Source organism: Neoarius graeffei, chromosome 24 (genome assembly GCF_027579695.1).
Source record: "Neoarius graeffei isolate fNeoGra1 chromosome 24, fNeoGra1.pri, whole genome shotgun sequence".
NCBI classification, from domain to species: Eukaryota; Metazoa; Chordata; class Actinopteri; order Siluriformes; family Ariidae; genus Neoarius; species Neoarius graeffei.
In genome coordinates this window covers 373,766-390,016 of record NC_083592.1, presented here as the reverse complement: position 1 = coordinate 390,016, position 16,251 = coordinate 373,766, and the positions used below count along the sequence as shown (strand labels likewise).

General features: G+C 40.7%; 1 protein-coding gene across 1 annotated transcript in view; it reads left to right on the top strand.

Moving 5' to 3' along the window:
* Positions 1 to 1,512: 1,512 nt before the first annotated feature.
* stpg2 (sperm-tail PG-rich repeat containing 2) overlaps positions 1,513 to 16,251 on the top strand; it is a 49,525-nt gene continuing 34,786 nt past the window's right edge. Inside the window, exons 1-2 of the mRNA XM_060907636.1 lie at positions 1,513 to 2,112; positions 3,623 to 3,732. Of these exons, the coding sequence (XP_060763619.1) occupies positions 2,004 to 2,112; positions 3,623 to 3,732 (219 nt within the window). The 5' untranslated portion in view covers positions 1,513 to 2,003. The remainder of the gene's footprint in view (positions 2,113 to 3,622; positions 3,733 to 16,251) is intronic.

Sequence of the window (16,251 nt, the reverse complement as noted above, 5' to 3'; positions counted from 1 at the left end):
GATGTGGATGGCCTCCGCTTGTGGTCTTTATGCAAGAGGAGAAAAAAAGAAAGCTTCCAGTCTTGGTGTTCTTCCGAAAAAAAGAGAGAAAAAATGGAAAAAGGAAAGCGAAAGTACAATAAAAAAATGAGGATAGTGGAAAATTATTTGTAGAAAAAATAAAAAAGATTAGTAATTAACGCCAACACTCGCGGAAAAAAGACTCGTCGCAAACAACTCAGGAACCAGGAAGTGTATAACACAGAATGCTACAGAATAGATGTCTTCCTGTTTCATTGCCATCCCAATACTCCTGCCAGACTGACTTTGCGTAGGACTCGAATTGGGATTTGCAATTCTATTTCTATATTATTTAGTGTTTGCTTAGCCAGCTTGTCAACCTGTTCATTTCCGTCCATGCCCAAAGAAAACTAGTTGAAATGCCCTTGGAATCTATTTTAAGCAAAGTTATAAAGATTTCATTGATTTATATCTGTTCTAAGTGATTTACCTGATTGAATATTTTCCAGTGCTGAATGACTATCTGAGATTATGATTGTTTTGTTTATTGCATTTTCTTTAACCCATTCCAGGGCCAATAATATTGCCACCAATTCTGTAGTATATACCGTCACATTGTCAGTCACTCTTTTCTTAACACTTACTCCATTCTTTGGAATATACACTGCTGATCCAGCACATCCTTTTTGGGGGTCTTTAGAACCATCTGTAAATATATGTGGGTAAGTCAAAAAGTTCTAAGACAGATGTTATAATTTCAGAAGAAATTCAAAAAAGGAATACAAAGAAGGAATTATCTGGTGGAAACACTGCTTGCAGAAGTGTTTAGGCTTAAATGGAGGATATGTAGAGAAATAGTTTTGTTATTTTCATAAAGATTTTTTTCATTTGTCTTAGAACTTTTTGACTTACCCTTGTACATGTATGATTTGAAAAATAAAAATCCAAATAATTTTGTACATTATCCCTCACTGATAGATCCTTTGATTTCTTTATTTCCTGATGAATATTTAAGGCTGCAACTGGTAATGGGAATAACCATGTTGGGACTGGTGATAATGGGACTGTTGGGCCGTACTGTAGCTGATGTAAACCAATGCTCTCTGCTTTAGCATCACTTATCCATCCAAAACTTAGGAAATTAGATTCATGATGTTCCCAGCAGCCCTGTGATGACCTGGCGACTTGTCCAGGGTGAACCCCGCCTTTCGCCCGTAGTCAGCTGGGATAGGCTCCAGCTCGCCTGCGACCCTGTAGAACAGGATAAAGCGGCTACAGATAATGAGATGAGATGAGATGAGATGAGGATGCTGGTCCTAATGCCACCAGAGCTTTGGTTGACCACCAGCTAAAGTTTTGAATAACTAATAAGGCGGATGTGACGTCACTTGAAACCCAGCAATAGAGCTGAGCACTTCTAAATTCTGATTGGTTGCTGCCGAACCGCGTCATAGCTCATTACCATGAAGTTGCCTGGACTTCAACTTTATTCTGACGCGCCGCTGCCTCACACCGGAAATGAATGACTTCCTGTCGTTTTGACGCTTTCACCACGTTTAGTGTGACCGTCGGGGTCCAGTCAGTGTGAGCAGCACAGCGCTGATCAGATCCTGTCTCCTCCACACACAGCTGCAGAAAATACAACAAAGTGAAATTAATCTGCAAACACGTGACCTAACAGGAACTTGCAGAGCACCAAGTGAGAGGCGATCAGCAGCCTTCAGCCGTGTGCAGCAGATCACCTGCTCATGCCCAGTTCCGGTTTACAGTGACACAGCGCGAGACCATCAGATTAAAAACAGTCAAATTCCGTGTGTTACTGCCGGTCTCCATGGTAACCACATATACACGGTCTGACACGCAAGCTCTCTCTCAACATTAAACACTGAGTCTTGTATCCAGGCAACGCTGAGCCGCACGCGGAGTTCACGCCAGCTCCCCGACACCGCAGCGGAAGTTTGGTGACTTTATTTCGGCCGCGGATTTAAATACCGTCATTAAAGATGTACAGTCGCGCGCGCAGGGTGACGGATTTGTGCACCGGAAGCGCGAGCACCGCCAGCGTGGGACCGGGTTCCTACAATGTGCAGAGGTCTGCTCCAGAGAGAAGCGGTGAGAGTCCCGCACTGTTTCGGGTCACATCCCTCATCAGAGCCAAACTCCGGAAGTACAGAGTCGCATGAAACTGCCCAGAATGTCAGATTCCAACTAGACAGAACTCCGCCCGGCGGACTACACGCCTTATTAAGCTGTGATTTGGGGACGGACATTTGACCTCACAGTAATCTTGACCTGGTGAAATTACTTGTATCAGCCTTGGAGATATTGTGTTCACAAGGTTTTCAGACAGACATTTGACCTCACAGTGACCTTGACCTTAGACCTTTTGATCTCAATCTAATCAGTTCATGTTTGTCCCAAAGCGCACAAATGGTGAAAGTTTGATGAAATTCCTTTCATTAGCTTTTGAGATATCACGTTCACAAGGTTTTGGGACGGACAGACGGACAACCCGAAACCATAATGCCTCCTGCACCATAATGCCTCCTGCACCTTACAGTGGCGGAGGCATAAAAACTCTGTATATAAGACAAGCTACTGTTCCTGCTCACCCTAACCCTCTTGTTCTCTTAATGTTCTACTGCTCTCCTACTGTGGTTTTTTTTTTTTTGCTTTATTCTCTGTTTTCTTACTGAGCTCATGTTGTTGGACTGCTCTCTCTCTCTCTCTCTGACCTTATAATGCTGAATTCACTTTACCTTGAACCGGATCTCAGAAGGATCACTTAACCTCTGTGTGTTTCAGTTATATGGGGGGAGATCAGGGACATGGACACTGCCATGTTCATCTTTTGTTAGCAAACAGCTTGACAGCTAACTGTGATGAGTGATATATATATTTTCTTCCTCAGAACAGTGAACTGTAGAGTCAGTGTTTATCACATGAATACGTTGATTGATTTAAGGCTAATGCGTGTATATACAGTATACGGGATTTAGAGGTAAGGAGTGCTGCTGTGTTTACTGCCGATACTGTGAGCAGCCATGTTGGTTTGTTGTAACCTGCTGAACTTAGAGGAAATTGTAGCTGAGAAGATTATCCCAAGTTCCCAACATTATCAACCAATAACAGACCTTTCCCGCAGCTTTCCAGAAAAGTTGTGAGATTATCTCTGTATGTGTTCAAAGCTCACACAGTGGGTGTAAGTGCAAAACACCAAAGTGTAATTAACCAATCAGATCGCAGCTTAAGTGTACAAAAGTTATACAGTCATCTCTGTATATGCATAATTCACATCCCAACATTCTCCATGACAGGAAAGTTTTTATTTAAAAATTGACACTGAGTTCCTTCTTAACAGTATCACTGAGAAACATGCAAAGAGGAAAAAAAATCTAAATGAAATGTTGATCATTGATTTGAACTGAGTGGTCATTTTTAATATAAAATTATTAGTGTTTTGTCAACATGTTCATTGTAAGTCACACTTCACAGAACTGAAAATCACAACATTAACACAATTAGTTTTCTGCTGGTTCTTTGTGTGATTTAATTTGACATTACTCTGAGTGTGCTAAAGTGACCTGAAGGGGTGTGTCTGTCTGTCTCTCTCTCTCTCTAGAGTCCTTCGCTCCGTTCCTTTCTCTGTCCTCCAGACACTCTGTGTTTGACAGGTTGAACGATGAGCAGTGCTCTCCTGGACCCGCTCACTATGATGGAGTCCTTCCCTGGGTACTACACCACATGTAGTTCCACCCACACTGTAGAACTACACTGTAGCACCGCCCACAGTGTTGACCCACCCATACAGTGTATATAACAAGTATGGCACAATAAACATTTTGAAACGCAAATGAAGAGTTCAAGAAATACTTGTTGTAGGATCTTCTTTCTGCATCTATTTAATTTTCTCTCATATTGATCAATTCTCTTTTCATTTACTTTTTCGGAAGTGTGATGAATTGTCTCCATTCTTGACAACTGTCTGCTTTTGTCCTTCACTGGTCAGAAGGGTTGTGGGTTGTTTTTTTGGGCATATGTCTTTTTATAGCCTAGTTTAGGATGCCCAACAGGTCCAATTCCATACAGCAAGACCTTTGCAGGTCTATCACTTATCCATTCTGGAGGTATGGCCTAACCAGCGTAGATGGTTACGAACTAGCTTTAGCTAGTTTAGCGAGATTGTTATAGGCTGTTAGATATACAGTGTCTTGCAAAAGTATTCATCCCCCTTGGTGTTTGTCCTGTTTTGTCGTATTACAAGCTGGAATTAAAATGGATTTTTGGGGGCTTAGCACCATTTGATTTACACAACACGCTGACCACTTTAAAGGTGCAATTTGTTGTTTTATTGTAACACAAACAATAATTAAGATGGAAAAACACCCAGAAATCTGGAGTGTGCATATGTATTTACCCCCTTTCATATGAAACCTCCTAAATAAGAGCTGGTCCAACCAGTTCACTTCATAAGTCACATAATTAGTTGATTAAGATCCATTTGTGTGCAGTCAAAGTGTCACATGATCTGTCACATGATGTCTGTATAAATCAACCTGTTCTGGAAGGACCCTGACTCTGCAATAGGGGTGTGCAAAAATATCGATACGGCGATGTATCGCGATACTTTGTCTTCCGATTCAATATCGATGCTCAAAATTTGAATATCGATATTTTTTCAAATAATAAATCATGTTTCAGACGGGTTGTAAATCCAGTACGACTTCCGCACCTCCGCTCCGCAAGGTGTCGCTGTGCCGCTCCCTCACTGCAAGGCACTCTTCATCTTCTCTTTTTTCCCTGGCGGTTGCAGTGAGGAAAAAAAACAAGCAAGCATGGCTGTTAACGTAAACCTAGAGACACCGCCGAACTTTAAAGCAGATGTTTGGAGGCACTTTGGATTCCAAAGGAAAGGAGGAAAAAACAGTGAGCCGGACAAAGAGTACACACTCTGCAAAACCTGTTTCGCTCCAATTAGATATTCAGGTAACACAACAAACTTGCGAACTTACTTAGCACGACGCCACCCCGACATATTAGCTCAGCCGGAGCCGCCGAAACCCGACCCGAACCAAACTACACTGGACAGCGCCAAAGTCCTCCCGTGTGGGAGGACTTCAGTGATGTGACTTACTGTAACTGTGAACTTAATTTTGTCATTTAAGGCCAAAGGCAAGAAGCTGCACTTTATCTTGCATTTTCAATTTTAGTGTGTGTGAGACACTGCATTTTATTTTGAGTATTTACTCTAAGTTCAGAAGAAACATGATTCACTGAGGTTTCAGTTCAGTTTCAGTGTGTGGACACTGACCCACACTGCACTTTGTTTCATAATTGTGCTCAGGGAGACTAAGATGCCCACTGCACTTTTCAATGTGTTCCAGACAGTGTGTTGTTCCTGCAAAATAAGCACAAGTTAAATGTTCTCCGGTATATGTTCTCAAGTTTACAAAGAACAAATTGATATTAGTGTTAGCACTGAAATGTATGTGCAGTCTGCAGTGCAAGTTTTAAGTTTTCATAAAACAATTTGATTCTGCTTGTTAAGCAGCACTGATGTGTCCATGCTTACAGAAAAGTTGAGAATACTAGCACAGAAATGGGAATTTTCTGTATGTTGTAGTGAAGCAACTCTTGGTTTTGCCAGCAGTGGAATAGAGACAAATATATGTCTGGCAAGAGTGTGTAGTTATGTATGTGAAATGTAATTTTACAGTGGTCAATAAATTCTGATTTTCTTCAGTGACACAGATATCGTGATGTGGTTGAAATTTCTTGCAATATATCGATTATCGCAGAATCGCTGTACCGTGATATTATCGTTATCGTGGGCAAAATATCGCCATAGTATCGTATCGTGAGGTATCTGGTGATACCCAGCCCTACTCTGCAACACTACTAAGCAAGCACCATAAAAACCAAGGAGCCTCCAAACAGGTCAGAGACAAAGTTGTGAAGTATAGAGCAGGGTTGGGTTACAAAAAATATCCCAAACTTTGAATATCCCACAGAGCACCATTAAATCCATTATAGCAAAATGGAAAGACTATGTCACCACTAAAAACCTGACAAGAGAAGGCCCCACCCACCAAAACTCACAGACCAGGCAAGGAGGGCATTATTCAGAGATGCAGCAAATACACCAAAGATAACACTGAAGGATCTGCAAAGCTCCACAGCAGAGATGGGAGTATCTGTCCATAGGACCACTTTAAGCCGTACACTCCACAGAGCGGGGCTTTATGGAAGAGTGGCCAGAAAAAAGCCGTTGCTTAAAGAGAAAAATAAGAAAACACATTTGGAGTTTGCCCGACAGCATGTGGCAGACTCTCCAAACATATAGAAGAAGATTCTCTGGTCAAATGAGACTAAAATTGATCTTTTTAACCATCATGGGAAATGCCATGTGTGATGTAAACCCAACACCCTGAGAACACCATTCCTACAGTGAAGCATGGTGGTGGCAGCATCATGCTGTGGGGATACTTTTCATCTGCAGGGACAGGAAAGCTGGTCAGGACTGAAGGAAAGATGGATGGTACTAAATAAAGGGTAATTCTGGAGGAAAACCTGTTTGAGTTGGCCAGAGGTTTGAGCCTGGGATGAAGATTCACGTTATAGCAGTGCAGTGACCCTAAACATACTGCTAAAGTAACACTGGAGTGGTTTAAAGCAGTGTTTCTCAACCAGTGGGCCACGGCTCATTAGTGGATTATGAAACGCCATCCATCCATCCATCCATCCATTATCTGTAACCACTTATCCTGCACAAGGCCACGGGCAAGCTGGAGCCTATTCCAGCTGACTATGGGCAAGAGGTAGGGTACACCCTGGACAAGTTGCCAGGTTATCGCAGGGCTGACTCACAGAGACACAAAACTATTTGCACTCACATTAAGTGTCATCTAGTGGGCTGCAATTTATTTTTCAATTTGAAGTAAATTTTTTACTCGTAGTAGGGTACAGTTACTGGGTTGCATCCAATGTCACATCTGCCTCATTAAACTATGGTCACACTACAGCTTACGATGCTTTGTGATGGATTATCGATGAAAATCATTTTGGTGGTGATATACATGTGAGCTAAAAGTTGTAGTCACGCAGCAGGTGAACACTTGACTGTCATGCCTTTGCGCGCTTGAGCCTGGTGCAGCTCAAGTGGCCGTGTGCACTCATGGAGTGCATTACATGCGCACTTGGGACTCGGTCGTTATGGGAAACACCCGATACTGATTTGAGCACAATCAGCAGGTGCAGATACAGAACATGTTTTCACAGAGGCTTTGTGAAGTATTATCATCACTGTCACATTTGTTTCATGCCATGCTTATAACGCTGTTTAAATACTCTGTTTTCTGATCCTGCTTTCTGTTTTGCTTTTGTAAATATCACACCTGCTAATAAACACTCTTCCTGCATTAGATCCGTTTACCACCATCTATCTTGTGGTGTCCTGATCCCCAGATCTTTAACTCAGCCTCATATAAAAAGTTGTTCCCCTCCATGATCTTCCAGGTTTCCATCTGTGTGTCCGTGTAGAACGATGTCTGCAGCACCAGGTAGTTTGAGATGTCGGGGAACTCAACGGATGGATAATTTTCCAACTCAAAGGAAAAATCCTTCTTTGTTAGCGTGTAAGGCTCTAATCCCATTGAGTGGTTTCTATATCCACTTCTTCTGAGTGTAATTCTTGGTTTTAATAACTTGCTTGTTTGCTGAACACAAACCTGGCAGTAAGTTCTTGTGTTAATGGACCAGACTCCACTTTTGGATTAGTAATCCCTTTTGGCTGAGAATGCCCTGCATGCCTGGCTCGGCTTCTGGCTCATCCATACAGTTTTAAATACAATACCTACAATTAAAAACAGTTTGTTTTCACTTCATTTATTTAATTCCTGGGCCCCCATCTGTGACAGGGAGTGATGTTGCATGACATTAATACACTTTATAGTAGATTATTAGATTATAATAGAATAGATGAGCCAAAATAATTGGGGATCTTTTTTAATGAGCCTGACTCGTTACAAGTATGAATAGACAGGCCTCAAAGCAGAAAAGGTTGAGAACCTCTGGTTTAAGGGGAAACATTTAAATGTCTTGGAATGGCCAAGTCAAAGCCCAGAGCTCAATCCAATTGAGAATCTGAATTTGAAGATTGCTGTACACCAATGCAACCCGTCTAACTTGAAGGAGTTGGAGGAGTTTTGCCTTGAGGAATGGGCAAAAATCCCAGTGGCTAGATGCGCTAAGCTAATGGAGACATACCCCAAGAGACTTGCAGCTGGAATTGCAGCAAAAGGTAGCTCTACAAACTATTGACTTTAGAGGGGTGAATACCTATGCACACTCCAGTTTTCAGTTTTTTCATCTTAATTATTGTTTGTGTCACAATAAAACAACAATTTTCACCTTTAAAGTTGTAGGCATGTTGTGTAAATCAAATGGTGCTAACCCCCCCCAAAATCCATTTTAATCCCAGCTTGTAATGCAACAAAACAGGACAAACACCAAGGGGGATGAATACTTTTGCAAGACACTGTAGTTGTAATCCAGTGGGCATGTTGCTGAAAATTGCCATGTTATCTGCATACTGAACTTTTATGGTGTACTCTATGGAAATTTTGGTCTTGGACTTCAGCCTGCTTGGGTCGAATAAGTAACCATCATGATGAAACCTTACTTTAACACTGCATGTAGGTTTGATCTCCCTGTGGACAAGACTAAGCAGTACAACTGCATAGCTGGCATAGCGGTGTCAATTTAAAACTGTGCTTGATGCCACTGTTGTAGTCAAAAGAGTGTGTGAGTTCACCTTCGACAATAAGTCTTGCCTGCACATTTGTCTACAATTTCTTTGTAATTCTGATTAACTTTGATGGACAACCATGCTTGCTCAAGATAAGAAAGAGAAGCTCTCGATTGACCGTGGCAATCGATGTCTACAAAAGCTATATACAAGCCTTTGTGCTGTTCTCTGGATTTCTCAATTAAGTGACAGAGTGAAAATACCTTCAGCAGTGCTTCTTCTCCAGCAGTACCCAGACTGAAGGTGTTTTTTAAGGTCGATGATGCTTCCTTGGTAGGACGGGTTCTTCCAAGTCAGATCCTTCAGAAGCTAGGTGAGACTCCTTCCTAGCATTCAAAGAACACATAATTGAATAATCTAGCGAGTGTGCAGTTGTGTGTCTTCTTCTTCTGTTGAGTTATTGGCAGCTTGCAATTTTAGTACATTATGACCATCTCAAGTCAAGTCAAGTTTATTTGTATAGCGCTTTTAACAATAAACATTGTCGCAAAGCAGCTTTACAGAATTTGAATGACTTAAAACATGAGCTAATTTTATCCCTAATCTATCCCTAATCTATCCCATCTGAAGGACTGATGTGTAAATACTTTTGGGAATATGAATGCTTTTTTTTTTGACCAATTGTTTTTTATTTTATAATGATGCACATATTCATAATCAACACAAATACAGAGGTATAACACTTCACACCCCCCACCCCAACCCAGTGGTGAGCATCTGTAATCTTACATGTTATATAAACATTTAAAGTACATTGGTATACAAGTGCATAGAAACGAAACAACATATTTTCCAGCAAAAAAGTAAATAAATTTTAAAAAAAAGTTGCAGAACAACTGTACACAGCACCTTAGACATGAGTATCAGCAATAAAGGTTTTGACCTCATCAAAAGCATGGTTCCACCTCATTAGAGTTTGCGATCTGGCACCATGTATACGGGCTGTTGAGAGTTCCATAGATATAATATCAAGTAAACTTAGAGCCCATAGACGTCTACACATAACATGTGGGGGGTTCCATCGGCCGACTAACAGTTTTTTAGCTGCGGTAAAAGCAGCCAAAAGTAGGCTGCTCTGGAGAAGCGTCAGTGAGAGGTTGGAATAATCATTTAGAAAAAATAGACTTGGAGTTATAACAATATCTGTGTCTATCAGAGTTGAAATATCAACAGATAGCCATTGCCAGAAAGGTACCAGTGCTGAGCATTCCCAAAAGAAATGTAAAAACGTTCCAGTTTTTCCATCTGAACACAAAGTACAATTAGGTGAGGTAGTGAGACGCATATGAAATCGCTTAAGTGGTGTTAAATATACTCTGTGTGCTAGTTTCCAATGAATCATTTGATGATTAGGATTCTTAGATGACATAATGATTGTCTCCCATGTCTGATCAGAAAATGTATCTTTCAGGTCACATTCTAAATCTTTTGACCAAACTGCTACAACTCCAAGAGGCTTGTATAGCTTCTTCATCAGAAAGGAGTAAATAGATGAAGCAGAAGAAGGGATGAAGTCATTGAAATATATAACATTGCGAACACTATGCACTGGTAATTTTGTGTCAAGAGGAACACCAAGAGCATTAAGAACTGATCTGATGCGCAAGTAGAAAGTAGAGGCCGGTATATTGTACTTCGACTTCAGGTCCTGAAACGTTCTCAAGCCTTTGTCATCATACAGGTCTCCAAGAGTTGTGATGTTGCACTCTGCCCATTGAGAAGGTACTCCCAGATAGAAACCCATTATTATTAAAAAGTGGAAAGTGATGATGCCATTTTGATATAGATCCTGTTTGTCTTTCTACAACCTTCCAAGTGGATAACAAATGGGTTATGATTGGACCAAAACGAAGGGTGCATTGCCGAGTAGGAACACTGCAAAAAAACAAATCTCTTAAATTATAGGGGGTGACCACTGACTCTTCAATAGCTCTCCATGCCACATTTTTATTTGAATTAAACCAGACTGATATGGGGCGCAATACAAATGCTTGGGCATAAACTTTAAAGTCAGGAAAAGATAAACCTCCATCCTGCCTAGAGCGTTGCATAGTGGACAGCCTAATCCTAGCACGTTTCCCATTCCTGATATATTTCCTTAGAATAGAGTTGAGGTGGTCCCAAAAGTGTGCAGGGGGTGGTAAGGGTATCATTGCACTATAAAAATTAACCCGTGGCAAAACATTCATTTTAACTACAGAAATTTGTGCATATAATGACTTGGGCAAACATGACCAGTTTGATAAATCTGTACTGACTTCAGAAAGAATTTTTTTGAAGTTTTTGCTTGCAATATCATGCAATGAGGGGTATATGTCTATCCCTAAATATTTAAATGATGTTACAGTAGGTGCGGTGCTAGGAAGAAGCAAGGAGACAGGGTCAAAATTTAAGGGAATAAAACAAGATTTGTTCCAATTTATCTTATAACCTGAAAGATCACTGAAATGATTAAACAATGACAGAATATGAGGCACTGACGAAACAGGGTCATTTACAAACAAAAGAATATCATCAGCATACAAAGAGATGTGATGAGATGTATTTCTTACATTAATCGGTAGAATTTGCTCTGATTGACGGACAGCCTGAGCTAGAGGTTCTAATGACAAAGCAAATAACAATGGTGAAAGTGGGCAGCCCTGACGCGTACCCCTTCCCAAAGAAAAAGAACGTGAGCATAGTTGTCCAGTTAACACAGATGCTTTAGGATTACAATATAGTAATTTGATCATGTTAATGAAGTCAGGGCCTAAGCCCATATGCTCAAGAACAGACCATAAATAATTAAATTCCAAACGGTCAAATGCTTTCATTGCATCTAGAGAGAACACTGCACAAGGACTAACTGATTGATCAGCAGAATAAATGATGTGTAAAAGACGGCGGATGTTGTCAGATGCTGAACGTGATCTAATAAAACCGGCCTGATCTTCATGAACCAACTTGGTAATCACCGACTCCAAGCGTCATGACAATACTTTGGCATAGAGTTTAATATCTGCTCCAATCAGAGAGTTTGGGCGATAATTAGCACAAGAGGTTGGGTCCTTATCTTTTTTCAACAGCAGAGATATAATAGATGTGTTAATGTCCTGTCTGAAAGATCCATGTTTAACTGAATGATTTATCATGTCTAATAATAGAGGACCAAGCTCTGTCCAGAAGGTTGAATATAATTCTGTTGGAATGCCATCCAGTCCTGGCGATTTACCTTTATTCATACATTTCAGTGATTCTTTCAGTTCTTGAAGAGTAATTGGTTGACCTAAGGACTCTGACTCCTCGGTAGATAGAATAGGTAAATTAAGGGAAGAAAGAAAAGAAGACAGAGTTGCATTGTCACATGTAGATTCAGAAGTATATAGAGTAGAATAGAAAGATTGGAAAGTGTCACTGATATTTTGTGGGGGTCAGTAGTAAGCTCACCAGAAGACAGCCGTATCGCAGGTATATTTGCAAACTTTTCATTATTACGCAATTGCAGGGCTAGAAGATGGCTTGGCCTGCTCCCGTTAAAGTAGTAATTTTGTCTGGTCCTTTGGATAAGAAACTCTGCTTTCACTTTAAGTAATTCATTTAATTCAGTTTTTAATATTTTAATTTTAGTGGCTGTTTGGTCGGAGAATGAAGCCTGATTTGCTGCCTCTAGTATTATAAGCTGAGATTCTAGATCAGCTATTCTCTTCATTCTGGATTTTTTAAGATGTGACGCAAAGGAAATAGAGAAACTACGGATGAAGCCCTTGACTGCATCCCAGAGTATGCGGGGATCCACCACTGTCCCTTGATTAATGCTAATAAACTCCAATAGCCCATTTTTAAAAGACTTACAAAAGTTTTCATCACGAAGTAGCATCGAATTAAACCGCCATCATGAAGCACGTGGAGGCTGATTGACTAATTTGAGGTTGATGACATTGCTATCATGGTCAGATAGAGACATGGGGCAAATATCTGAGCAAAGACAGGATGAGGAAAGAGAACAGGACATAAATATGAAGTCGATCCTGGAATACGATTTGTGCCTTGAAGAATAGAATGTATATGCCTTGGCAGTGGCATTAAGAAAACGCCATGAATCTACCAGAGACAGTGCAGAAATACAGCTTCTGAGTTTATCAGTGCATGCTGCTTGTAAATGAGTTTCACTTTCTCCTGACCTGTCCTCATCATGAGACATGACTGCATTCATATCTGCCCCCATCACAATCTCATAGCCCGCCATATTGAGAAGATAGTTTGTGAGCTTTGAGAAGAATGCAGGATCGTATGTGGAAGGAGCATAAACAGATAAGGCCAACTTCCTGTTTCCCACCAAAGCCTTAACATGAGTCACTCTGCCATCAGTATCATTGTCATGCTCAATAATATCTATACCTAAATTCCTTCGTAGTAGTATCATAACACCTTTAGTTTTATCAGTGGCACTAGAAGCAGAAATTACTTTGTAAAATTTATTGTTACATCTATGAACATCTTCTTTTCTGAGATGGGTTTTCCTGAATCAAAGCTAAATCTATCTTTCTCCTTTTTAAGAGTTCTAGACAACATGCACGTTTATGAGGTCCATTCAAACCATTCACATTCCAACTCAAAATATTTAGGTTAGTCATAACTGTCAAATACTTGCAATGAAGCAAAAAATAAAGACAAACCATGTAAATTTTCTTCATGATGCTCACCACTATCCCCCCCCCACCCCTGGGTCAAAGAACATAACCCCATATCTAACAGGGTCCCTCAACCCAACGCAGACTGGGTATAGAACAAGCCCACGTCTGCCATGTTCCCTTACATAAATCCGTGACATCAGTAATGGTTCGCACGCTAGGTGCTGACACAAGCCCTTATTAGTGAAAACCAAAAACTAAACAGCTTAATAGCAAAGTCTTAAGCATATATTGTGCATAGTAGAATTAAATGAGGGTTCATAAGAATGTAAACAAAATTTGCCTGTTCTCCTATTTTACTGGAGGAAGTTCCCCCCCCCCCCCCCCCCCCCCCCCAACACACACACATATATACATACATCTCATCGTTCATTAACACACTGAACTCAGGGACCGCACATCTCACTTTACCTCGCTCATTTGCACTATTCCGCACTACCTCACCTTAACAGCTATTAGTTTGTTTATTCTGCTTATTTCATGTTTCATGTTTACCTGCTGTACCTCAAGTGCCCTTGACTGTTTGGTTATTTGTACCAATTTGTGTGTGTGTGTGTGTGTGTTGTGTGTGTGTGTGTGTGTGTGAGTGTTTAGTCTAGTTAATATCTAGAGTGTTTATACTGTTTATATTGTCTGTTTGAGTGTTTAGTGTTTAGTCTGTCTTGTTGTGATCTAGTGTTTACACTGTTTATTTATTCTGTTTATATTGTTTGAGTGTTTAGTCTGTCTAGTTCCTATCTAGAGTGTTTATACTGTTTATATTGTTTTTTCAATTATTCTATTTTTATTCTATTTTTATTTATTGCATTGCCTGTTTGCACCGTGGGTCAGAGAGGACTGATATTTCATCTGTGCTGTATGTCGAGCATGTATAGCATATTTGACAATAAAGTTGACTTGATAAAGAAAAGAGGACGAGAAAAAAAAAACATTCTGTCCCAAATATAATTAGGATCTGTTGGTGTGTTACATCCTACAACATCGCCATAACCAACGACTCAATCATTTTGACTGTAAGCCAGGGTAGTATGTAGATATACACACAGATGCATGCACGTAACTTACAGTGTCCCATGGAAGACGATCTCGCATCATTCCATGTCGCTCTCAACAATGGGTTGGAATTCTGCCAGTGAGTCGCAAAAAGCACTGGCCTCCTCTGGCGTTTGGAAAAATTTCGTTTCCCCTCCTTTTAAAGTCACCTTGAGAGTTGCCGGATACTGGAGAAAAGTTTGGCACCCCTTTCTCTTAAGCTCCCTCTTCACTGTGGTGAATGCAGACCTTTTCTTCACAGTAGCGGGCGAGTAGTCAGGGAAAATACTGAGGGTCATCTCACCATCGTCCATCTGAATCGTCCCTAGCTGCTCGGAGAATCATGTCTCGATCAGTGTAGCGGAGAAGTTTGAAGATGAACACTCGGGGTCTCTCAGGTCTCTTAATCTGCGGTGTTTTAGAGTTGCGTTTAGGAGGATTTGAATAAATGCGATGGGCTCTTTCGATTTCAATGTTTTTGTCCTTCAAAGAAGGAAACCAGACTGGCAACGACTGCTTGAGAAAGCCCACTGGATCGTCTTTTTCCAAGCCTTCGGGTAGACCAATTAAACGTAGATTGTTGCATCGGCTACGGTCTTGCAGCTCAACAAGTTGTTGCTCAACAGTATCTAGACGCTTATCATGACTGTGCAGAATTTTTTTCTGGTCTCTTTGCTCACCAGACAGCGCGTCAGTTTTCGAGCACATAGTCGCCATATGTGTCGATAGTTCACTTCTCATCGTAGCCATTTCGGATTTCAGAATACACTCCAGTCTTTCCATAGCGTCCTCCATACCAATGCTAGCACTTGCTGGCTTAGCCCGACCGTCGGCTGGCTTTGCTTTCCTCTTTTGAGAGGTGGAAGATGGAGTTAAAGTCAACTGCTTGTGCGCCACTGACATTTAGAAACGTTAACAGATGAAAATTAAGTGGTGTATTCGGATATAAGCCGGATAAATATTGAAAATAGGGCTTGATGTCAAGAGCTCCTTCAACACACGTGCAGCTCCATCAGCGTGTCACGTGATCTCCGGAATATGAATGCTTTAAAATTAAATTTAAATTTTAGGAATGCCAAGGAGCCATACATGCATCCTTGAAAATTTCTCTGAAAGGATGCGATGCTTGGTAAAATTCAAAGGATCATCAGAACAGTCCTTCAGCAAGATCTGATGTGGCATCATTGAAATGCAGCCTTTAAAGGATGTATCCTTGATATTGAGAAACACTGAGATTGCAGATAGATCTTCTTTACCAGGCATTGAATTCTCTGCAAGATGAGGTCTGCAAGAATCTTTCCAACTACAGTTAAAAGAGATTTATCTGTTGTACACTGACCTTTATTGCCATTCTTTAAAAAATTACAGTGATGTTTGGCTCAGTCAAGTCGGAGATATTTTCTGTTATTCAGAAGATGATAAAACAAGAAAGCTGAAAAGCTTTCTCCATATGCAAAAAGTTCAGAGAGCACTCCATCAGGACCTGGATTCTTTCCTAATTTGGTGTTTTTGAGAGCCTTGTCAAGCTCATCTTCAAAGTTTGGGTCATCTAATCATTCAATGATCAGATATTCAGTGTCCTCCAGCATGCTGAAGTCAACTTCTGTCAGCAGATTTAGATCATCACTGAAATGTTCAACCCATCTGTCTTTGATTTTATCTCTTGAGGTCAGTAGCTCTCCATTCTTTGTTCTTACTGGATACAAGCTTTTAGTTTTAGGACTATAGACAACATTTAAA